Raw genomic sequence first — 21,018 nt, forward strand, 5'->3', positions numbered from 1 at the left:
TCCCCGGCACCCAGGGGTGGGTGGGGGGTCATACTGGGGAGGTGACGGGTATGGGGCAGGACGTGCCCAGGGTGCTCTGAGGGATGCCACCCCGCTCCCTGCCCTCCGGCAGCTCCCAGCAGCCCCTCCTGGGGACCTGGTGTGGGGATTTGGGGTGACTGTGTCCCCCCCCAGCTCGGGGTCGGGGTGCCCCCAGCCTGGGGAGCTCCGAACTCAGCCCTGCGTGGGGGGCTGTCTGCCTTGCCCCCTTGCCCATCCCCTGTGCGTGTCCCTTGTCCCCTCACAGCATCCCAGCCTGGGAAGCGCCGCAGCGGGGTCCCCTCCGGCTCCCGCTCCCCTTGCTCGTGCTGCTCCGGGACAAGCACAGCCCCATTCTCTCACTTACATAATTCTCACAATTTTCATTAACATTATTTTTAAGGTTTTTACGCATCCAGTGTTCCCACACACAATTGCTGCCTCGGAGACACGCTGGATGCACACAGGCATCCAGGCTCGGCTCCCCCCGCTGCCCACCACCCCCCTCCAAATCCTCCTTCCCTTTTGCTTTCCGGGACCTCCCGCGTTCCGGGCCTGGCTCATTCCCACCAGGCACAGGGGATCGTGGGGAAATCTCCTCCGCTCCTTATCTGGGGCCGTTATTTTTCTATTTTCCTCCCCCCAAAACCAGATCATCTCGGGATGCGTTCTGCTACTCAGACCCACATCACAAAACCTACGTCCAGTAAACTTTTCCCCTTCCAGCAAATAAATAAACCCCTGGAAAGCGGTCCCCACGCCATCCTCGGCCCACACGCACCCCGGGAGCGACCTCCTAATTCGTCTCCAGCCTCTTAGCCAGTCTCCGGAGAAAACAAACAGATCCCCCCTGAAAAAAAAATCCAAACCAAAAACAAGCCGGGCTTTGAAATACTTTCTGTTTCCACCCCTCTGCTGGGAAGGATGTTTGAGGGCTGAGTCCCCGGATGATGTAAAATCCATGATGTCAGGATCTGGCCGCTGGTTTCCACCCTGATATCTCCCCTTTCTCACGGAGCGCTCCGCGGAGATTTGTTTTCCCCACTTCCCTCCCCGCATCAGCTTGGCTTTCCCGCGCTGGCGTTGGGTCCCCGGCACCCGAGCTCCCTCACAGCCATGGTTTTCCAAGCACCACCATCTCCCTCCACCGTCGATGTTCTCCTGTCCCATGAGCTCCTCACACCTTCCCGAAATGGCCGTAGGGTGCCGTGGCCCGTGCCCCACGCCAGGCAGCCGCCTGCTCCGGCAGGACCCAGCCCCACGGAGCCCGGGAGCCTCATCCCTGGCTGCGAGGCAGCTCCTCCTGACGTGTCGGACAGATGATGTTTTCTCGAGCCCTGGGATAAATAACCCCCCGAACGCGCATCCTCCCACGCAGGCAGCCAGCTCCTGCAGCCCGCGGTCAGCTGCACCGTCCGGCACCGCGCACCGAAGGCGCCGGAGAGGTAAGGGGGGTTCCTCTGTCCCTAGGCAGTCGCTGCAGGGTTGTGGCCATGCTGGAGGTTGGGTTCCGACCGTGGGCTTCGGTCCCTCGCTTTGCTGATTCCCAAAGGGATCGGGGCTCCGGCCGCCTCCTCTCGCTCTGGCCGCGCGGCTGGGCCGTGGGACGGGTTGCGTCCTGCTCGTCGGGGACGGGCAAGACGGGCAGGCAGGGCTCCTCTGGTTCCGACCTGGGTCCATCGCTCCGTGCCTCCGCTGGGCATCCGAAGGGCATCCCCAAAACCCTTGGCAAAGCTGCGTCTCCGCCATGAGCCGTCTCCGCCATGAGCCGTCTCCACCGTGTGCCGTCTCAAAGGCCGAGCCGAGGGTGAAGCCCATCCCAAAGCCCTGCCAGAAGCGGTTCAGCTCCCTCAGGAGCTCGGCACCCCCGTGTCCTGCCCCGCGTTGCCCCCGCGCCCTCTCCAGGAGCGAGCGCTCACAGCCCCGGGGAGCAAAACATGTCCGAGCAGGATGAGGCCAGCGCTGGCACGGCTCGGCCGGCCGCAGCGGCCCCAGGCTGGGCTGCGCTCCATGGATGACCTGTCAGCAGTGATGGATGGAGAGCCGGAGGCAGCTCCGGGCCCCTCGCCTCCCCGAGGCAGGTGCTCGGCTCTCGCCGCTGCCGCTGCCTGCCTGGCCGCAGCCCTGCCTTCACGCCTTGCAGGGAGGAGCGGTTCCCCGCCGGCGTCCCGCCGAGCCGGGGCCATGGGGCCGCGCGGGGTCTGCTTCCCCGCGGTTCTCCTCATCCTCGCGGCCGCGGGAATCCGGAGCCGGGAGGCTGGTGAGTGAGGACGCCCTGGCGCGTGGCCGTGCTGGGGACACGCGTGTCCCCGTGGGGGATGCCACGCTCCGGCCCGTGCAGCCAGCATCCCACGTGTCCCGGCTGGGTGTCCGTGTTCTGCCCCGCAGGACCCTGCGCCCTGCACGCGCTGGTGGCCCTGGACGTCACCGACTACCAGCAGTCCAACCTGCAGCCCTACCTGGAGCGCATCCTGCGGGACCTGGCGGCGCTGGACCGCCTCACCTGCGGCCCGCTCGGCCTGAGCATCACCCTGCGGAGCGCGCGGCGGGACGGGGAGAGCCTCTTCCAGGAGGGGCTGCGGGAGCCCTGGGCGGACGTGCTGCGACGCTTGGCGCGGGCGCACTCCTTCCAGCGCTCCTACCTCAACCGGCCAGCCCTGCAGAGCTTCCTCGAGGCGCTGGCACGGCAGGCGGCCGACGCCAAGGTACGGCACCGGCGCGGCCGTGCACGCCGCTCCCCGTGGGGCTGGGGGATGCCGGGTGGTCTCGCTGCTGAGGGTTGCTGCAGAGCGCTGGGATGCCCCCCTCGTCGCCCAGGCGCTGCTGGTGTTCACGGATGGGCTGGACGATGATGCAGCGAAGATGAAGGAGGTGGCAACGTCGGCTTGGCTGCAAGGTGGGGTGGCAACGGCTGCACGGGGGCTTGGCCGGGTCACCCTTGTGAGTGGGGGGCCACCTGGTGCGGTGTGACACCCCGCAGCGCCCCGTCCCCTCCAGACCAGGCAGACCTGCTGGTGACGGTGGCCGTGAACAACGTCACGGGGCTGGGGGACCTGCAGAAGGTGGAATTTGGGCGGTGGCTGGGGAGCGGGCAGCAGCTCGCCGTGGACATGCCGGAGGCCGGTGGGCACGTGGCGCAGGAGCTGGTGAGGACCAGAAGAAGTGGGGTGGGTGGTGGGGTCCCCGTGGGCTCTGAGTGGGGATGCCACCCTCTCCCACAGCTGGCCCTGGCAGAGCGGACCTGCTGCCAGATGTGTCCCTGCACCTGCGTGGGGCTGCCCGGTCCCCGAGGTCCCAGCGGCCCCCAGGGGGGCAAGGTAAGGGGCCAGGGGAGCAGGAAGGGGGATGCGGGAGGGATGCCCAGCCCTGCAGACAGCCTGGAGCGAGGCTTGGACCTCTCCCTTCCCCATCAGAGGGGGTGTTTCCCCAGCCCCCTGCCCCACTCGCAGGAGAGCAGTCCCATCTTTCCCACCCCTCTCGGCCGGGATGGATGCGGGGGGCTCTGCATCGCCCAGCTGGGCTCCCAGAGCAAAAATGGAGGCTGTGCCGTGCCCAGGGTCTCTCTGTCCTAGGGGGTGACGGGCAGCGAGGGACGCGCTGGAGACGAGGGCGAGCACGGACACAGCGTGAGTTGGCCGTGGGACCCCCACGACTGGGAGATGGTGGCCCTGGGGGTGAGGGGACCCCCGTCACCGCATTGCCTCTCACGACCCCCTCTCCCCTCCCTGAGCGCAGGGGGAGCAGGGACCGCGAGGTCTCCATGGCAACCGAGGGATGCAGGGGTGCCCGGGACAGTGCGGACCGAAGGTGAGGGGCCGTGCCAGCCCCACGTGGCTCTGTCTCGCAGCGTGGGTGCCCACCCCGGCTGCTCTCCTCTGTCTCTTCGCAGGGCTTCGTGGGTCACCCCGGGGAGCAGGTACGTCCCTGCCTCCTGGTTTATCCCGCAGCTCCTGCGGGCACCAACGGTGGCCGAGGAACTGGCGACAACAGGGACACCTCGAGGATGGGCAGGGAAGAGAGGGATCGGAGAGGGGAATGGGATGTGGTCATGGTGGGTGGAGGGGTAGGATGGACCAGGGTGCTGGGAGAAATGGGACAAAGCTGGGACCAGCCTGTTCCACCCCATGGGTCAACCGTGCCACCTCCCCGCAGGGACATCCTGGAGAAGCCGGCTTTGACGGTTTGGATGGAGAGCAGGTGAGCCACGCGGCGGGGCATCCCACCAGCCGGCCGGTGCATCCGCCCCTCCATCCCGGCACAGCCGCCCCAGCGGGACCGGGACCGGCCACGGGCACAGGCACAGCCTCCTCTCTCCTCCCCAGGGCGAAGCGGGGACCCCTGGCCGCCCCGGAGAGAAGGGGTCCCGGGGGAGGCAGGTGCGGTGCTGCGTGGCGACGTTCTGCCTCCATCGCCCGCCGTCCGGTTGCTAAATCCCTTCCTCCCGCCTTCACCTAGGGGCAGAAAGGCTCCCGGGGTGCCCCGGGGGAGAAGGGACCCCCAGGCCCTCCTGGCGAAGTGGTGAGTAAGGGGCTCGCAGCCCCAGGGCTCTGCGGGGTGCTGGGGGGGCTCGCTGACCCCCCTCTCTGCTCCCCAGGGGCCACCCGGGAGGAGAAGCCCCGAGCCCGGCGCCCCGGGGTGGAGAGGAGATGGGGGTCCCCAGGTGAGTGATGGTGGGGGGCTGGAGCTGTGCTCGGGGATGCTGGGTGGGCATCCCCCCATTTTTAGGGATGAGATGTGCGAGGAGGACTCTTTCCCTCTCAATGTCCGTGATTTCCAGGGAGATCCTGGTCCGGATGGTTCCCCGGGGCCAGCGGGACCCCCGGGTCCCCCCGCTCACCCGGTAGGTGCCATGAGGGGGGCACCGGGGTCCGTGTCAGGGGTCCCCATGCCACGTGTCCCCAATGCCACATGTCCCCGTGCTGGGGATGAGGCCGCTGATGGTGTTTTCCTCCACAGACCTTGTGCCAAAAAGGGCAGCAGGGAGCACAGGTAGGGCTGGAGGACACGGGGGTCCTCCCTGGGGACATCCCCCCCCCCGCCGGAGCCTGAGCCATCCATCTCCTCGCAGGGCAGGAAGGCGGACCGTGGCAGCTCCGGTCCTGAGGGACAGAAAGGCTACGGAGGTGCCCAGGTGAGGACAGGGAAGCCCCTGCCTGTCCCAGGACCCCAGGGTGGGCACCCCTGCTGCCCCTTCTGCTCTCCCTTTGCAGGGGCTGCCGGGGCCACGGGGGACGAAGGGAGTCACGGGCCACCCGGGGAGCAGGGGACTTCAGGTGCTGTCCCCTTCCTTCTGCTGGGGTCCCCAGTGGGTGCTGGTGGCCACCCTGAGACGGTGGTTGCCTATCCCACGGGTGCCCCCCAGCATCCTTCATCCACCTTCGCCTTTCGCCCAGGGTCTGCCCGGAGCCGAGGGCTCCCAGGGAGACACCGGCCCAGCCGGCCCCAAAGGGGAGAAGGTGAGCGATCCCCTGAGGTGGGATTCCACAGCCCCCCCTGTGCACCCACAGCCTGCAGCCCCCCTTTCTCTTCCAGGGCCAGGCAGGAGCCCAGGGCAGGAAGGGGAAAAAGGGACAACAGGGACCCAAAGGTGCCCTGGTGAGGCTGTGCCCCTCCGGCGGTGGCACCCTCCCCAGGGGCCGGGGAGGCAGGGAAAAGCTTTGAGAAGAGGGGTGTTTGTGTAGGTCCTATAATAATATGCTTTGGGACTTTACTTCCCTCCCAGGGCGAGAACGGGTGTGACCAGAGAGGTGTCCCGGGGAGCAAGGGTGCCAAGGTACCGGCAGCCCGGAGCAGGGATGGAGGCGGGTGGGGTGAGCGTGGGGCATCCCGTCCCTGCCCGTGGGGCATCCCGTCCCTGCCCGTGGGGCTGCCTGGGGGTCCCGGCCCCTCTCACTTTCTGCGGCTTCCCCCAGGGCGTTCGGGGCCCGCCGGGATACTCCGGGGCTCAGGTGAGAGTTTGGGGTGCCGGGAGGGGACGTGGGGACCTCTCTGAGGTCAACCTGTCCATGTTGTGGGGAAAGACGGGGTGGGCTTCCTCCGCGTGTCCCCCCAGGGCAACGGAGGCGAGAGAGGAGCCCCGGGGGACGAGGGCACGCGAGGGCCGCCGGGGCGCAGGGTGAGTACGGCACGGCCCCCTCCCGTTCCCCCCGCACCGTGCCCACCCGCACAATTCCCCGGGGATTTTCCAGGGCCACCCTGGGAGCAGAGGAGAAGCGGGCAGCCGTGGCAGCGCGGGACCTCCTGGAGAGATGGTGACTCCCTGCAAATTCCCTTTTTCCTGCTGCGTGTCCGCCTGCCACCAGCCCTGGCGCTCAGGGATGTGTTCCTGGTTCCTATTTCCTCTGAATTTCTCTTTTTTTCCCGCTGCTCCAGGGCCCAAAGGGCTTGCCGGGCATTCCCACCTTCATGGTAAGGGATGCTGGTGTGGGGCTGGCTGGGGATGGGGACCTGGCCTCGAGGGGTGTCCTCGGGGGACAGCGAGGAACTCAGTGGTCCCCTGGTCCCTGCTGGGATGAACTGGGTGAGACAACTGGGACTGACGCTGCTTCGTGCATCCCTCCAGCCTTGCGAGCTGAAAGCTTTAATCCGCCGGAGCTGCGGTGAGATCCTGGGATAACGGTGGGGATGGCAAGGAGGGGACGAGGGGATGGTGGGGGGACCGCGGTGGGGGGACAGAGGGATGGCTGGATGGTGGGGGCACGGCCGGTGGATGCGTGCCCGGAGGGAGGCAGTGGCGGGTGGGTGGGCACGGGTACCACGAGCAAGGGATGCCAGGGCGGGGGGCTTCTCCGGCAGCCCCTGAAATGCCACCGCGTCCCCTCGCAGTCCCCACCGCGCCCGCCTGCCCGCTCTTCCCCACCGAGCTGGTTCTGGTGCTGGAAACCTCCTCCGCCGTCCCGCCAGCCCTCTTCTCCCGCATGAAGGAGCTGCTGGCCCTGCTGCTGCAGGACCTGCAGGTCTCCGCACTGGGTTGCCCGGCGGGGGCTCGGGTGGCCATGCTGGCCTACTCGGCCACCCCGACCTACCTGCTGCGTGCCGGGGAGGTGGGGAGCGGGACGGCGCTGCTGGGACGCCTCCGCCGCCTCTCGCCCACCCGCTCCTCCCGGCGCGGTCGCTTGGCCGCTGCCATGCGTTTCGTGGGGCACCACGTGCTCAAGAGGGTCCGGCCGGTAGCCCTGGGGAGGAAGGTGGTCCTCTTCGTCACCAGCGGCCAGCGCCAGGACCTGGAGGGCATCGGCGAGGCCGCTCTGCAGTACGAAGCCCTGGGTATCGTGCCGGCCGTGCTCACCTTCAGCCCGCTGCCCGAGGTGGTGCGGGCTTTCCAGGTGAGCCCCGGGGCTGGTGGCCACTCACCCTGGTCCCTGGACCACCCCCCGCAAGCCCTCACCCCCTGCCCCCGGGCTCTGCCTCGTCCCCAGGTTAACAGCCTCTTCCGAGTGGTCCAGCTCTCCGCGGAGGAGCCGGCCGGGGATGCAGCGATGCTGCGGGATGCGCTGCTGCCCTGCGTCCTCTGCTTCGGTAGGCGGCCCCGGGGCTGCGCCGGCGATGGGTGCCCACCCGCTCCGGGGCTCAGCCTCCGTCTGTCCCCGTGCCCAGACCTCTGCCACCCCGAGGGCTGCGCCACGGCCGCGCCGTCCCCTGACCCGCTGGACCTGGCTTTGGTGGTGGACAACGCGGCCCCGGGGATGCCGGCGGAGAGGCTGGAGGCCGTCGGAGAGCTTTTCCACCGCCTCCTGGGGCGCTTGCAGCTGGCGGGGCCGGATCCGGCACAGCGCGGCACCCGCGTCGCCCTGCTGCTCACCGGCCCCTCTGCCCCCGGGCAGGGTTTGGCCGAGGTCCCCTTCGGGCTGCCCGATTCCCGGGAGCAGCTCCGGGAACGCCTCCGCCTCGCGCTGGTGCCCAGGGCAGCCGTGGCATCCACCGGCGACACGGTGGCATGGTGCCTCCGGCACGCCTTCCCGACAAGCTCCGGCAACCGGCTCCGCGTCCTCTTCGTGGTGGGGATGGGGGCCGAGGCGCTGTGGGACGGGGATGCGGGGCAGGCGCTGGCCCCTTTCGCCCGCTGCGAGGGTTTCGGCGTCTTGGTGCTCTCCTTGGGGCGAAATGGGACGGAGCGGCCGGAGGCGGCCGCGCCCCGGGTGCTGCCGGCGTGGCGGTACCACTCGCTGCGCCTGGGCTCGGTCCACCCTCCCGAAATGGGGTACGCGGAGAGGACGGCGCTGGGCTTCCTCAGGAGGCTGCGGGGTGAGAGGCCAGGGGGAAGTTTTTTGGGGGCCAGAGCATCTCGGGGTGCCATCCCTGGCTGCTCCGGGAGGAGGTGGCTTTGATCCCCAAACCTTGCTGACACCTCTGCTCCGCAGCGGAGAGCGGCCAGCGCCCCGGCTCCCCGGGCTGCCCCTGGGTTCTGCCCCCCCCCGGCACTGGGACCATCAAGCCCCCCCCAGGGACCCCTGCGCAGTGAGTGAGCGGCCCCGGGGCCGTCCCCTCTACGTGCCCCACAGCTTGAGTTGGGGGGCTGCGGGGCTGCACCCCCTCTTCCTGGGGAGGGGGAGCACATACTGGGAGGGGGGGGGTTGCTCTGATTTCTCCTCCCAGGACCCCCAAGGTCTCCGCCACGCCCCACGCTGGGATGCCCACAGCAGGCCCCGGCCTCGGCAAGAATCGGAGGGCCGCGGCCGTCCCGGGACCCTGCACCCTGGCCAAGGACCCCGGCAGCGCCTGCGCCCGCTTCTCCCTCATGTGGTACCATCGGTGGGAGACGGGGTCCTGCGAGCGCTTCTGGTACGGGGGCTGCGGGGGCAACGCCAACCGCTTCGCCAGCCAGCGGGACTGCGTCCACGCCTGCATCACGGACCTCGGTAGGTGAGGGTGGGCGACCCTCCGGGGACCCGGGTGTCACGGGGTGCCCCCAGTCCGCGCAGGGGGCACGGCTGTGGTTTTGGTGCCGTCGCTCGGCTGATGCTGTGACCGTCCCGTCAGGTCCTGACGGAGCCGGCGTGGGCGAGGGAAACATGACGCAGGGTGAGGAGAGTGCAAAGAGGGGCTGAGGGTCTTTAGGGGGGGTGAGGAGCATGTGAGGAGGGGCTGGGGGTCTTTAGGGGGGGTGAGGAGCATGTGAGATGGGGCTGGGGGTCTTTGGAGGGGGTGAGGAGCATGTGAGGAGGGGCTGGGGGTCTTTGGGGGGGTGAGGAGCATGCAAGGAGGGCCTGGGGGTCTTTGGGGGGGTGAGGAGCATGCAAGGAGGGCCTGGGGGTCTTTGGGGGGGTGACTTGTGAGCAGAAAGCAGATAGGGCTGCCAGCTCACACACCGGCCGGGTCGTGGGGTGCGTTTTGTGGCGTAAAACCTCTGGCCGTGCCGCGAGCATCCCGTGCCGCCCGCCTTGCAGCCGCCTGCCTGGAGGCGCGGGACGCGGGGCCCTGCCGCTCCTTCTCACCCAAATGGTTCTTCGAGGGCCGCCGGCCCGGCCGCTGCTCGCTCTTCTGGTACGGGGGCTGCGGCGGCAACCGCAACCGCTTCGAGAGCCGGGAGCAGTGCGAGGCCACCTGCCTGCCCCGGGGCAGCGCGACCCCCCCGGCCCCCCGCCCCACCAACGCCTCCGCCTGCACCGCTGCGCCCGGCTGCGGGGGCTGACACCCCCTCGTCGGGGTCCGGGGTGCCCCTGGGACGCAGCGCCCGGAGGCGCAGCGCTCGCCGTCCGCAAACGTCGCCCGCACAGGGTTGAGAAACGAGGCCACTTGAATGGTTGCACAAGGACCTCGGGGTCCTGCCAAATTTCTGACAGCTCGTCATCGGCTGCTCCGTCACGGCAGGGGGAGGTTGGGCCGGTGGCGGGGGCTGCTGAGCCCTTGCAAAACTCTGCACGCCCCCTGCCATTCTGCTCCGGCTGGATGCCGGTACCCAGGGCCAGCTGGGCAGCCCGGGAAGCCTTTCAAATAAAAACCACATCACGTTTCGTCCTCGCCGGTGCAGCTGGGCTGGGGAGGGGTGAGGGTTTGGGGGCGGGTGCCGCGGTCTGCGGGAGGCCCTGGACCGGCGCCCCGCATCCTGGCCAACCGCAGCTGCGCTCTCCCTGCGGGGAGCAGCTTCCCCGGCTGCCGGGAGCGGGGAGCAGGGGCCGGATCCAGGCGTGGGGGTGGTGGGGTGCTGCGGTTCCCACCCCGGGATGGCTGTGGCACCGGCGGGAGGCAGCTGTGCTGCTGGCGGGCTCCCGTCTGCGGGGCTGCGGCTGCGCTGCTCCGTGATCTCGCTCTCTGCCCTGGATGCTCGGCCCCGGGCCAGTATCCTGGTCCTAATAACGCCTGATCCTAATAATATCAGCTTCCCGGTCTTACTAATGCCTGGTCCTAATAGCGCCAGCATCCCGGTCCTAATAATCCCAGTCCTCGGGCTGCGCCACTGGCCATGGCCGCCTTCGACGTGGGCTGTCGCCAGGAATAGCTCCGAGACCTGACTCTTCCCCTTATCCTTTATTCAGTTCTGCAGGGCAGGAGAGGACAGATAAATTTTTCGGGACAGCCTTGGCTCTGGCGGGAGGAGGGGGCAGCTCAGGTTGGTCCCGTGCCCCAGTGTCCAGCGATGCTCAGGGGAGTGCACGAGTCCCCAGGTTGTGGCTGTGGCAAAAATTCACCCAAATTCTGCCTACATCCCCTCAATGTATTTTTAAGGCAAAGGAAGCCGGGAGCTGCCGGGAGCCGGGCGAGCGAAGAAGTGGAAGGGAGAATTTTTGTTTCTTTAAATGTCATGTTTTTTTAAGCTCATTTTTGCACTTGGCTTTGGCAAAGCTGAGAAGACTTAAGTGACAAACCAGCTGTCCCCCGGCGCAGCGCGGCGCTCGCCCAAGCAGACACCCACCCGCCGCCTCCAGCCGCCCCAGCGCCGTGGTTGCGGCGGGGATGCAGCACCCGCACGGCAAAGCGGAGCCCCCCGCGCCCCTGCAATGCCAACCCCTCCACCCCACAACCCCTTGCTCAGCCCCACAGCATCGTGTGGGTCCCAGCACCTCCCGAAATCGGGCTGGGTGAGGGGCTGCTGGCGAGGGTGCCGGTGATGCTCCCCGAGGGGCTGCGGCAACGCTGTGTCTGTCGGGGATGCTGCAAGGCAAACCTGGCACTGTGAGGGTGCTGCTGGGTGGGTGGGGGTCTCTGGGTGGGTGGGGGTCTCCCAGCCCTCCCTGCCACCCCCCTGCCCATCCCCGTGGGCGCCTTTGCACTCACCCAGCAAGGCTAAGCCCAGTAGACGGGGAGGATGCTGCAGAGGATGCTCGCCGTGGTACCCAGGAGGGAGCGATCGGCCAGGGGCACGGCGAGCCTCTTCTCAGCCTGGCGAGGGGAGAGAATTAGAAACAGGGCAGCAGCGATATGACGCTGCACCCCAACTCTTCATCAGGGGGGTTTGCAGGAGGCACTGTGCCTGGGATATCGCCACGTGCCCCCCATGCCCCGTCCGGTGCCGAGCGCTCACCTGCCGGCGTTGGAAGGTCTCCGCGACAGCGTCCAGCCCTGGGATGTTGTCCTTGTCCACGCGGGTGACGTAGCAGGCGTGGTGGAGCCGGGATCTGTAGCTCACCAGCAGCTGTTTGCAACCGGACCAGCGTCAGCTTGGCCCCATGCACCCCTTCCCTGTCCCCCCCGCCCGGGGCTCCCCGCTTACGTTCTTGTAGTCGTAGATGACGGTGGCCGGGTTTCCATTCCCACCATCCAGGTAGAAAGTGGCCGCGTCCTCTTCCCAAACCGATCCTCTCCGCAGCCCCACCGCCGTCACCCGCAGGACCTGGTGTGGGGGGACGTGGTGGGGGGGAGCTCACCGCCTGCGGCAGCCCCTCCCCAGGGAACGGCGAGGGTCCCCGCTTACGGCGTCGGCGTGGCGTTGGTCCGCCCGCAGCCACATCAGCAGGGCGCCGGCGATGATGACCACCAGCAAGACCACCACCACCACGGCGATGAGGAGGCACTTGAGGTGATGGCAGCTGAGGAGTTTGCGGGGCAGGTAGTAGAGCAGGCGCGGCACGAAGCAGAGGGACCGCTTGATGCAGCCGCAGCCGGGGCAGCTGGGGCATTTGCAGCAGCGGGGCATGCAGCACCGGGCGCATTTGGAGCAGCAAACGGCGCAGGGCCAGCAGCATCCCTGGCAGCAGCACTTCTCCGGGTCCTGGGGGCATGGGAAAGGTGGAGAACTGGGGTGAGGGGGCAGGAGATGGGAGGTGAGGGATGCTCCCATCCCGCTGCCCCCAAGATCTGGGGATGCAAGGTGTCCTGGGACACCCCCGGTGGGACTGTGCCACCCCGCTGCGGGTCGCAGAGACTCACCAGCGGCTCTTCAACCACCACCTGCTTCGTGCTGCTCTCCATGGCTGCCTCCTCTTCCTCCTCCTCCTCCTCCTCCTCCTCCTCCTCCCAGCCCTGGCTGCCCTGCAGCAGCCAGGTCAGAGGGTTTTATACCGGGGTGCTGGGGTGGGGAACTGGGCGGCTCCTGCGAACGGGTTGGTGGCCCCTGGTGCGCAAGCGGGCTGTGGCGTGGGATCCACTTCACTCGTGTTTGCTGACCGCCCTTCCCGGGGCTGCGTTCCCCTGGGAACCCGCTGGTCAAGAGCGTCCAAGGGCACTTGTCCCCAGGCGCGGGGACACCGGAGCGAGGTGTCAGGGCCAAAGCAAACCCTTCTCCACGGGTTGGAGTGGGTTTCCAGGGTGGAGCATCCGGCGAGGGCCGCGGCTGAGGCGAGATCTGGCTCGGGGCCCGGGTCCCTTCACCGGCTTGGGCACCTGGAGCTCCTCGAGGTGGGCGAAGAGCAAACGGGACATCAAAGCTTGCCCGCAAACCGCAAGGTTAGGGTCACCGCGGGGATGGGGACAGGTCCCTGGACCGCAGCCAGGCTGGGTGCTCCGAAATCTCGGTCCCGAGGATGCTCGGGCACTGCGGGGGCTTGTGTCACCGGTGCTGGGGCTTTCGGGGCTGCCCGTGGTGCAGATTTACTGAGGGTCCCAGCTCTGGGGTGTCACCACTGCCGTGCTGTGGTCTTGCCTGGATGTGGTGGGGCACAGGCTGGGACCCCTCTGGCCACCTCTCAGCCCCTCAGGACCCCAAATGCTCACAGCCGGGTGTGTTGGGGTGAGGGGTTGCGCCCCGTATTGGACGCTGCCTCCTGTCCCGGGGTGTCGGGGAGCATGGCAGACCCCAGAGCGGCTCCTGGCTGTTTGCTCTCCCACACCACGCACAGGAGAGGCTGTGGGACCCTTTATCGCGCACCCTGCTCAGCCCGGCGCCTTGCCGGGGTGATGAGGGGTCAGGGCCAGACCGGGGATTTCGGGGAGTGGACCTGCCACCTCTGCATCGAGACGTGGCACGGCAGGGATGGCTCGGGTCCCCGGTGATCCCCCGCTCTCCAGTGCACCCCAAGAATGCTCCTGGCTGCTTTGGGGCGGAGGAGCTCCAGCTGCCAGGGATGGGGGGCAAAGCAGGGCTGGAGGGGGCTGGGAGCAAATGGATCATGGTATTCGTGGGTGCCCGAGGCTCTGTGCTCACTGAGGACGTGGCACACAGTCCCTCTGTCCCCATCTGCACAAGGAGGGGACAGGGACGGAGACCTTTCCTGGAGGGACATCCTAGACCCCGCAGGGATGCTGGAGCGGGCTGGAGGTGCAGAGGTTGCCCCTGCCATCTCATCCTCCCTCCGTGCAAACTGGGAGGGCGCAGGGAGGGGACACACACTGGCGACGCAGCCCCAGAGCCTGGCGTGAGGTCCTCCATGAGGGACGTGTGCCGGAGAGACACCCCAGGGCACCGCGCCGCCTCGCCGCAGCACCCCGGGGAAGGACCCTTTGGCCGGCGCGGGGGGGAAGGACGAGAGCAGCACTCAGAGGCAGGGGCACAGGCTTTACTTTGTGGACAGAAGCGTGAATCCCAAAGCAAATCCCCGCTTCTTTATTGCAAGGGCCGTGGGGAAGCCGCCATGCTGAGCGGCTGCGGATGGAAAACCCCAGGATGGAGCTGTGGAGGATGAGAGATGCCTGGGTGCTGTCTTGCCAGCATCCCGCTTGGAAGGCCACACGAGGGGAACGCAGGGACGGTGCCGTCCCCATCTCGCTGTCCCGTCCCCCCGGGAGCCGACCCCAGCCCAGCGCTATGCCCAGTAGACGGGGACGGTGCTGCAGAGGATGTTAACGGTGGTGCCCAGGATGGAGCGGTCGGCCAGGGGCGCGGCGTTGTCCCCAACCTCCTTCTTCTCAGCCTGCGGGAGAGAGAACGGGGCTGGCTGCCGTCCGCGGCCACCGGCATCCTCCCCTCCAGCTCGCCACGGGGCCGCCAGCCCCGCGCTCGGCCCCGGCTCACCTGCCGGCGTTGGAAGGTCTCAGCGATGGCATCCAGCCCTGGGATGTTGTCTTTGTCCATGCGGGTGATGTAGCAGGCGCGGTGACGCCAGGACCTGTAGCCCACCAGCAGCTGGCGGCAGACAGACCCGCCTGAGCTCAGCCCCGTCCCGGCCACCGCCACCCCCCTCGTCCCGCCCGCGCACCTTGCCGTAGTCGTACACCACCACGGCGGAGGCGTTGAGCCCGTCCCGCACGGCGAACGTCCCGGTCCTTTCCTTCTTGCTCATGGAGAGGTGCTGGGGGGTCCCTTCGCCGTCCAGGCCGTGGATGGTCATTCGCAAGACCTGCCAGGGGGAAGGAGGGTCAGGGGGCTTCGCGGGGGTCTAAACCTCATCCCTGCCAAGCGCCGGCGGACGACGCCGTCACCGGAGCCAGCGGCACAGCGGCTCCCCTTCCCCGGCGCTGCCTCACCGTTTCGGCGTGCGTCTCGGTGATGTGCAGCCCCAGGAGGAGGAAGGCGACGATGACCACCACGAGGACCACCACCACCACCACCACGATCAGGAGGCACTTGAGCTGGTGGGGGATGCAGGGCAGGCGGGGGGAGGCCGTGTACCTCTGGGGACAGAGGGGAGCACCCGGCTGAGCCATCAGCGAGGGGCCGGGGAAGGTAACCCCGCGCTGGCACTCCGGGCTGGGCGATGGGTGCTCCTTACCGGAGGTGCCTCCTCCATCAGCGCCTCTTTGGAGCTGACGTCCATCTCGCCCTCCCTCGCCGCGCGCGGCTCCTGTCCTTTTGCCAGCCGGAGCCGGGGGGATTTATAGGGTCCCTGCGTGGGTGGGAGGAGGCTGGGGCCACCCTGGCTGCCAAGGTGCCACTTGTCCTCTGTTTGCTGAGCCCGGAGAGGAGCTGGAGAAGAGGCACGAAACCTCTGAGGGCTGTTTCCCAGAATTTAGCCGGCAACACGGGGGGGTTCAAGCCCCCGCGCCCAGCTCCAGCCTCTGACTGCGGACCCAGCACCCTCAGCACGCGTCCCCGGGGGTGCGGGGCTGCGTACCCCGCCCGGCACGGGGCAGGAGTTGGCTGGGCTCATTGTTGGCCGGGAGCGCGGTGCCTGGGACGGGATGGACGGATGCCCGGTGCCTCCCGCCAGCCGGCAGCGCTCGCTGCCAGGCCAAGCAGGGAGCTGGCGCGGGCGGCACTGCAGCACGGGCACCCAGGCGAAGCAACGGGGCGGCAGAGCCGCGGCGGCATCACCCCTGCGGGTACCCTCCTGTCCCCCATCCCAGATGCACCCCGAGAGCATCCCGCTCCCAGCGGGCACCCCCTCGGCGTGCAACCCCCCGCGTCCGCACGCCCGGACGCGGATGCGGACACGCGTCCGCAGGGATGCTCCGGCTGTCACTCAGCTGCATCCCTCCCTCCCTCCCTCCTTCCCGCAGCAGCGGAGCATGGTGCGCTGCAGAGCAGCGGGTGGGCAGCCGCCAGCCTCCGCCGTCACCGTCGCTTCTCCTCCGCGCTGAGATCTCGCTGGAGAAGGAGAGGAAAACGTTTCACCGCAGCTCCTGGGCACAGCGGGAGAGAAACCGGCTCCAGGAGAAAGAGCGGGGCTAGGCCAGGACGATGGAGCTGCGGCACGGGAGGAGGATGCCGAAGGGCCAGCTCTCCGCTCTCCTCCTCCTCCTCGCCTTGGCCTGGCTCTGGCTGCCAGCGACGGCTCGGCGGCCCCCCCGGCCACCCCCTTGCCCCCCAAGCTGCTCTTGCACCCGAGACACAGCCTTTTGCGTGGACTCCAAGGCGGTGCCCAGGAATCTGCCGCCGGAGGTCATCTCGCTGTGAGTAGCCAGGTGGTGGGATGGGGACGGGGCCGGGGAGCAGGTCACGTCCTCAGGGTGCAGGGCCAGCCTCTTTGTGTCACATTAGGGGGAAATGCAGGGTGGTGTGGGGTACGGGCAGTGCGGGGGTCTCTTGGAGGAAGGACGGGGCTGGGGACACCCCGGGAATGGTCCCCATGCTCTGCGCCCGCAGCCATCCATCAGCGACGGACGGAGCAGGGCGGCAGCCCGTCCCCGCCTGCCGTGACCTTGGGGACCAGAGCCCCAAGGGGACACGGCTGGCAGTTCCTGGGGACAGGGCGGCGCACCGGAGCCTGCTACAGCTGGGCGAGTGTGCGTGGTGGATGCACGTATGTGCACATGCGTGTACGTGCGTGTACGTGTGTGTGTACTCAGGCCGGGGCGTGCCGCAGGGCACGGGAGGGTCTGGGGTGGGTGCCTCGTCCCCTCCGTGTCACCCCCAGCCCGGGGGGTCGATGCTGGGGCTGCGAGGGGCACACACGGGGTGACAGCAGGGATGGTGCTGAGGGGCACGGGGTGGTGGACCCCCCTGCTGCCAGCCCCTCTCCCGCACGGCCCTGAAGCGTCGTCTCTCCGGCAGGACGATGGTGAACGCAGCCTTCACGGAGATCCGAGAGGCAGCCTTCGCCCACATCCCCTCGCTGCAGTTCCTGTACGTCTCCCACGCCAGCGGCCGGGCATCCCGGTGCCCCCCGTGCCCAGCCTGGGCGCTGACACCTTCCCCCCTCCCCAACATCTCTTTGCAGCCTGCTCAACTCCAACAAGTTCACGCTGATCGGGGACAACGCCTTCGCCGGCCTCTCGCACCTCCAGTACCTGTGCGTGGGACGGGGATGGGGACGCGGGGACGGCATGGGGAGGGTGGGGGTATCCGCAGGGACCCGTCCTCTCGGGGCGGCCGTGCCAGCATCTCCTCCTGCCCCAGGTTCATCGAGAACAACGACATCCAGGCGCTCTCGAAGGCCACTTTCCGCGGGCTCAAGTCCCTGACCCACCTGTGAGTACACAGGGGGGCCCTGCGCTCCCCAGGGACACGGGGGACAGCATGGCCAGGGCTGTGTCCCCTCCACCATCCCCCTCTCATCCCCCAGGTCCTTGGCCAACAACAACCTGCAGACGCTGCCCCGGGACCTCTTCAAGCCACTGGACATCCTGAGCGACCTGTAAGGCTGCGGCGGCACCGGGGACGCCCGGGACATCGGGCTGGGGAAGAGGGTGACATCGGGGTGCCGGGGGTGACTGGGTGCCGTGCTCGGCAGGGACCTCCGGGGCAACACGCTGGCCTGCGACTGCAAGATCAAGTGGTTGGTGGAGTGGCTGGAGAGCACCAACACCACGGTCCCCGCCGTTTTCTGCAGCAGCCCCGGGCAGTTCGAGGGTCAGCGGATTCGGGACCTGGCGCTCGGTGACTTCCAGTGCATCACCACGGGTAAGGACCGCGGCCGTCCGTCGCCCCGCTCCCGGGCGTCCGAACCCTCACCGCTGCCTCTCTCCCCACCCAGACTTCGTGGTGCACCAGGTCCTGCCCTTCCAGGCGGTGTCGGCCGAGCCCTTCACCTACGCCAGCGACCTCTACGTCGCGCTGGCACAGCCCGGCGCCAGCAGCTGTGCCGTCCTCAAGTGGGACTACGTGGAGCGCAAGCTGCGTGACTTCGACCGCATCCCCGGTAAGGCATGGGGGCTGGGATCCCCTCCCCGGCTGGGATCCCTGTTTTGGGGAAGGGCGGGGCCCCGGCGTGACGTGGTCCCGCCCGGCAGCTCACTCGGCGGTGCACTGCAAGCCCATCGTGGCGGAGAACCAGCTGTACGTGGTGGTGGCCCAGCTCTTCGGCGGCTCCTACATCTACCGCTGGGACACGGCCGTGGATAAGTTCATCAAGATCCAAGACATCGACAGCCAGAAGACCCGCAAGCCCAACGACATCGAAGCCTTCCAGATCGAAGGCGACTGGTACTTCGTCATCGCCGACAGCTCCAAGGCAGGCTCCACCAGCCTCTACCGCCTCAACCAGAACGGCTTCTACTCCCACCAAGCCCTCCACGCCTGGCACCGCGACACCGACGTGGAATACGTGGAGAACGACGGCAAACCCCGGCTGATCATCTCCAGCAGCTCCCAAGCCCCCGTCGTTTACCAGTGGAACCGGGCGCAGAAGCAATTCCTGCCCCAGGGGGAGGTGGGGGAGATGCTGGACGTGCAGATGGTGAAGCACTTCAGGGTGAAGCGGGACCAGTTCCTCTGCCTCAGCCGCTACATCGGCGACTCCAAGGTGGTGCGATGGGAAGGGCAGCGCTTCGTGGAGCTGCAGACGCTGCCGTCCCGCGGCTCCATGGTGATGCAGCCCTTCGCGGTGGAGCGGCGGCAGTACCTGGCCCTGGGCAGTGACTTCTCCTTCACCCACGTCTACCTGTGGGACGAGGAGAAGCAGAAATTCGTTAAGTTCCAGGAGCTGTCGGTGCAGGCGCCGCGGGCTTTCCGTTACGTGCCGGCCGCCGACGTGCAGCTCCTCCTGGCTCCCAGCTTCAAGGCCAACACGCTGGTCTACCGGCACGTGGTGGTGGACCTCAGCCTTTAGCACGGAGGCAGAGCCCGCGTGGTCCCGCCGCGGCCCCGACGAGGCTCTCGTCTCCCCTCCGAGAGCCGCCTGCTCCCACCCGAGGACACACATGCGCCCGCCAGCCCCTTCCTCCCACCTGCAGCCCACTCTGCCCGCCGTGCCACCCACCCCTCGAATCGGCCCCGGGGGAACCCACGGGCCTCAGTTTCCCCCCGGCACTCCCAGTTTCCCCACGCGCAGCACCCACGGCCAAGCCCTCCAGCAGCCCAAGGGATGGGGCAGGAGGGTGGGACGCCTTTGGGTGCCTGCTCTGCGGGAGGAGGGGGGGCACGGGTGCCACGGGCTGCTCGGGCAACGGGCTGGAGGTTTGGGGTGGGGAGGGCTGGGTGCACGGCAGCGGGGCGGCAGGCAGGGGTGGGGACAGGCAGGGCCAGATTGCCAGGGCTGGATGGGGAGCTGCCAGGGCGCTGGGGTGCTCCAGAGTGGATGGGATGCTCCGGTGTGGATGTGAATGGGATGCCCGAGGAGGATGGGATGCTCCAGTATGGATGCGGATGGGATGACCTGAGGAGGATGGGATGCTCAAGGAGGATGGGATGCTCGAGGCCAGCAGGATGCTCCAGTATGGATGCGGACGGGATGACCTGAGGAGGATGGGATAACCTGAGGAGGATGGGATGCTCGAGGCCAGCAGGATGCTCCAGTATGGATGCGGATGGGATGACCTGAGGAGGATGGGATAACCTGAGGAAGATGGGATGCTCAAGGAGGATGGGATGCTCGAGGCCAGCAGGATGCTCCAGTATGGATGCGGACGGGATGACCTGAGGAGGATGGGATGACCTGAGGAGGATGGGATGCTCCAGTACGGATGCGGACGGGATGACCTGAGGAGGATGGGATGCTCAAGGCCAGCAGGATGCTCCAGGACGGATGCGGACAGGATGCCTGAGGAGGACGGGATGCTCCAGGCTGGCAGGATGCTCCATCACGGATGCAGACGGGATGACCGGAGGAGGATGGGATGCTCGAGGCCACCAGGATGCTCCAGTGTGGATGCAGACGGGACACCTGAGGAGGACGGGATGGTCCAGGCTGGCAGGATGCTGCCCAGGCCCCGTGGCCACCGGCAGAAGCAGGGCTGGCCTGCTCCTGTCCCCTTTCCGTGCATGTCCTGCAGCTCTGTCCCCCCGCGGTTCCGCTGCTGGGCAAGACGCAGCGTGCCAGCCGTCCCCGAGCTGTACGTGCCCGCCGAACCGCTCCCCACAATAAACACACTGTGACACCGTTGTCTGCATCTGCCCACAGCCGCCGTGCAGCTGGTGTCCCCCTGCCCGGGGGTCCCTCTCCCGCTGCACCCCTTTCCTTGCGCAAGCCCCACCGAGCCCGGGGTGGGGGGAACTCCTTGTTTTGGGGTCCTCCAGCCCCCACACATGGCTGGTATTGTCTTTTTCTTTTTTGCTGCGGACGTCTTGGCCCGCGGTGGGATGGGGGGAAGCAGGGGGTGCTTCCCCAGTCCCAGCTGGATCCTGCTGCACCCCGAGCTCCAGCAGCACCCAGCAGCCGCCCCGGCTGGTTTTCCAGGGGAGCATTTCCCTGTCCCCCAGGTACATAAATATGGATGTGAAAAACCACCAATTAAGCTCACAAATAAAGATCCTCTCAAAGGCAACCAGCACCCCGGGGGCACAGCCAGCTTTCGGGAGCCGGGTTTGACCTCGGTGGCTGAACTCCGGTCCCCTTCCCGGCGCAGCCCCGCAGCCGGATCGGGCCCTGCCCCGGGTGCAAGGCAGGGCAGAGCACCCAGCCCTAACTGGTGCCGCAGCAGGGCATTGCCACGCTTCCCTGCCTCAGTTTCCCTACCAGGAAAGGGCAGATTTCAAAGCCAGGTGGGAAGCACAGGGGTGCTGGCACCCCGGCGGTGGCCGCGACTGAGGGATTTGGGTGCGGGGGATGTGATGCCCAGGGAGGCGACGCCAGCCCCACTGGGGCTCCACTCTTTCTCCAGGAAGAGGAAGCAGCTTGTATTTTCTCCCGAGCATCTCGCAGGGATCCACGCCCACCGCAGAGCCCTGGCCCGGGTTCAGCAACACGCCTGAGTGGGCGCTTAGGGTGAAGCACACATGCAAACCCAGGTGAGGGAGTGGATTATTGCAGCAGCTGAGGCGAAACCCCGCTGAATCAACACCTCGAGGTGTTGCCAGCCCACCTGACTCCCTTGGCGTGACCCAACAGCTCTCCCACCTCCGCCCGAACCCCCGGCACCCGCAGCCCTGCT

At 67.9% G+C, this 21,018-nt stretch overlaps 4 protein-coding genes across 5 annotated transcripts; 2 read left to right on the plus strand and 2 right to left on the minus strand.

The window, feature by feature from the left end:
* The first annotated feature begins 1,149 nt into the window (after positions 1 to 1,149).
* LOC147597395 (uncharacterized) lies at positions 1,150 to 9,689 on the plus strand. The gene is made up of 32 exons (XM_086768051.1): positions 1,150 to 1,463; positions 2,162 to 2,278; positions 2,407 to 2,723; positions 2,836 to 2,914; positions 3,016 to 3,164; positions 3,240 to 3,335; positions 3,591 to 3,644; positions 3,754 to 3,825; positions 3,908 to 3,934; positions 4,171 to 4,215; positions 4,341 to 4,394; positions 4,474 to 4,536; positions 4,613 to 4,678; positions 4,796 to 4,858; positions 4,975 to 5,007; positions 5,087 to 5,149; positions 5,229 to 5,291; positions 5,412 to 5,474; positions 5,551 to 5,613; positions 5,741 to 5,791; positions 5,931 to 5,966; positions 6,071 to 6,133; positions 6,207 to 6,269; positions 6,391 to 6,426; positions 6,581 to 6,617; positions 6,844 to 7,343; positions 7,437 to 7,536; positions 7,615 to 8,262; positions 8,379 to 8,475; positions 8,614 to 8,876; positions 8,998 to 9,039; positions 9,405 to 9,689. The coding sequence occupies exons 1-32, from the start codon at positions 1,172 to 1,174 to the stop codon at positions 9,647 to 9,649; spliced, it is 3,960 nt and encodes a 1,319-aa protein (XP_086624177.1). The 5' UTR covers positions 1,150 to 1,171; the 3' UTR covers positions 9,650 to 9,689.
* A 781-nt stretch (positions 9,690 to 10,470) lies between these two features.
* Positions 10,471 to 12,366, minus strand: LOC147597396 (surfactant protein C-like). 2 transcript variants are annotated; one of them, XM_086767920.1, is made up of 6 exons: positions 12,325 to 12,366; positions 11,870 to 12,166; positions 11,669 to 11,788; positions 11,480 to 11,590; positions 11,233 to 11,337; positions 10,471 to 10,726 (listed from the first exon to the last, which is right to left on the minus strand). In XM_086767920.1, exons 1-5 carry the CDS (start codon positions 12,364 to 12,366, stop codon positions 11,242 to 11,244), a joined length of 666 nt encoding a protein of 221 aa, XP_086624046.1. In that variant the 3' UTR covers positions 10,471 to 10,726; positions 11,233 to 11,241. The 2 variants fall into 2 exon arrangements, with proteins under 2 accessions (XP_086624046.1, XP_086624043.1); XM_086767917.1 differs by lacking the exon at positions 10,471 to 10,726 and adding an exon at positions 10,985 to 11,109.
* Positions 12,367 to 13,875: 1,509 nt separating this feature from the next.
* SFTPC (surfactant protein C) lies at positions 13,876 to 15,314 on the minus strand. The gene is made up of 5 exons (XM_086767909.1): positions 15,042 to 15,314; positions 14,797 to 14,943; positions 14,529 to 14,669; positions 14,345 to 14,455; positions 13,876 to 14,243 (listed from the first exon to the last, which is right to left on the minus strand). The coding sequence occupies exons 1-5, from the start codon at positions 15,084 to 15,086 to the stop codon at positions 14,136 to 14,138; spliced, it is 552 nt and encodes a 183-aa protein (XP_086624035.1). The 5' UTR covers positions 15,087 to 15,314; the 3' UTR covers positions 13,876 to 14,135.
* Positions 15,315 to 15,647: 333 nt separating this feature from the next.
* LGI3 (leucine rich repeat LGI family member 3) lies at positions 15,648 to 19,074 on the plus strand. The gene is made up of 8 exons (XM_086767846.1): positions 15,648 to 16,161; positions 16,763 to 16,834; positions 16,929 to 17,000; positions 17,108 to 17,179; positions 17,274 to 17,345; positions 17,442 to 17,611; positions 17,685 to 17,849; positions 17,941 to 19,074. Exons 1-8 carry the CDS (start codon positions 15,950 to 15,952, stop codon positions 18,756 to 18,758), a joined length of 1,653 nt encoding a protein of 550 aa, XP_086623972.1. The 5' UTR covers positions 15,648 to 15,949; the 3' UTR covers positions 18,759 to 19,074.
* Positions 19,075 to 21,018: the final 1,944 nt, after the last annotated feature.

This window comes from Chlamydotis macqueenii, chromosome 27, assembly GCF_036417535.1.
Source record: "Chlamydotis macqueenii isolate bChlMac1 chromosome 27, bChlMac1.mat, whole genome shotgun sequence".
NCBI lineage: Eukaryota > Metazoa > Chordata > Aves > Otidiformes > Otididae > Chlamydotis > Chlamydotis macqueenii.

Bases quoted from the DNA above. Each gene is read 5' to 3' on its own strand.
- LGI3 (XM_086767846.1), top strand. From the start codon at position 15,950: ATGGAGCTGCGGCACGGGAGGAGGATGCCGAAGGGCCAGCTCTCCGCT. The intron at 16,835-16,928 runs GTACGTCTCCCA...ATCTCTTTGCAG, and splicing joins ATCCCCTCGCTGCAGTTCCT to CCTGCTCAACTCCAACAAGT. The intron at 17,180-17,273 runs GTGAGTACACAG...CTCATCCCCCAG, and splicing joins CTCAAGTCCCTGACCCACCT to GTCCTTGGCCAACAACAACC.
- LOC147597395 (XM_086768051.1), top strand. From the start codon at position 1,172: ATGTTCTCCTGTCCCATGAGCTCCTCACACCTTCCCGAAATGGCCGTA. The intron at 4,216-4,340 runs GTGAGCCACGCG...TCTCCTCCCCAG, and splicing joins ACGGTTTGGATGGAGAGCAG to GGCGAAGCGGGGACCCCTGG. The intron at 6,427-6,580 runs GTAAGGGATGCT...GCATCCCTCCAG, and splicing joins CGGGCATTCCCACCTTCATG to CCTTGCGAGCTGAAAGCTTT.
- SFTPC (XM_086767909.1), bottom strand. From the start codon at position 15,086: ATGGACGTCAGCTCCAAAGAGGCGCTGATGGAGGAGGCACCTCCG. The intron at 14,670-14,796 runs GTGAGGCAGCGC...TCCCCCTGGCAG, and splicing joins CCGAGACGCACGCCGAAACG to GTCTTGCGAATGACCATCCA. The intron at 14,456-14,528 runs GTGCGCGGGCGG...GTCTGCCGCCAG, and splicing joins TGGTGTACGACTACGGCAAG to CTGCTGGTGGGCTACAGGTC.
- LOC147597396 (XM_086767920.1), bottom strand. From the start codon at position 12,366: ATGGAGAGCAGCACGAAGCAGGTGGTGGTTGAAGAGCCGCTG. The intron at 12,167-12,324 runs GTGAGTCTCTGC...CCATGCCCCCAG, and splicing joins TGGTGGTTGAAGAGCCGCTG to GACCCGGAGAAGTGCTGCTG. The intron at 11,591-11,668 runs GTAAGCGGGGAG...GGTTGCAAACAG, and splicing joins TCATCTACGACTACAAGAAC to CTGCTGGTGAGCTACAGATC.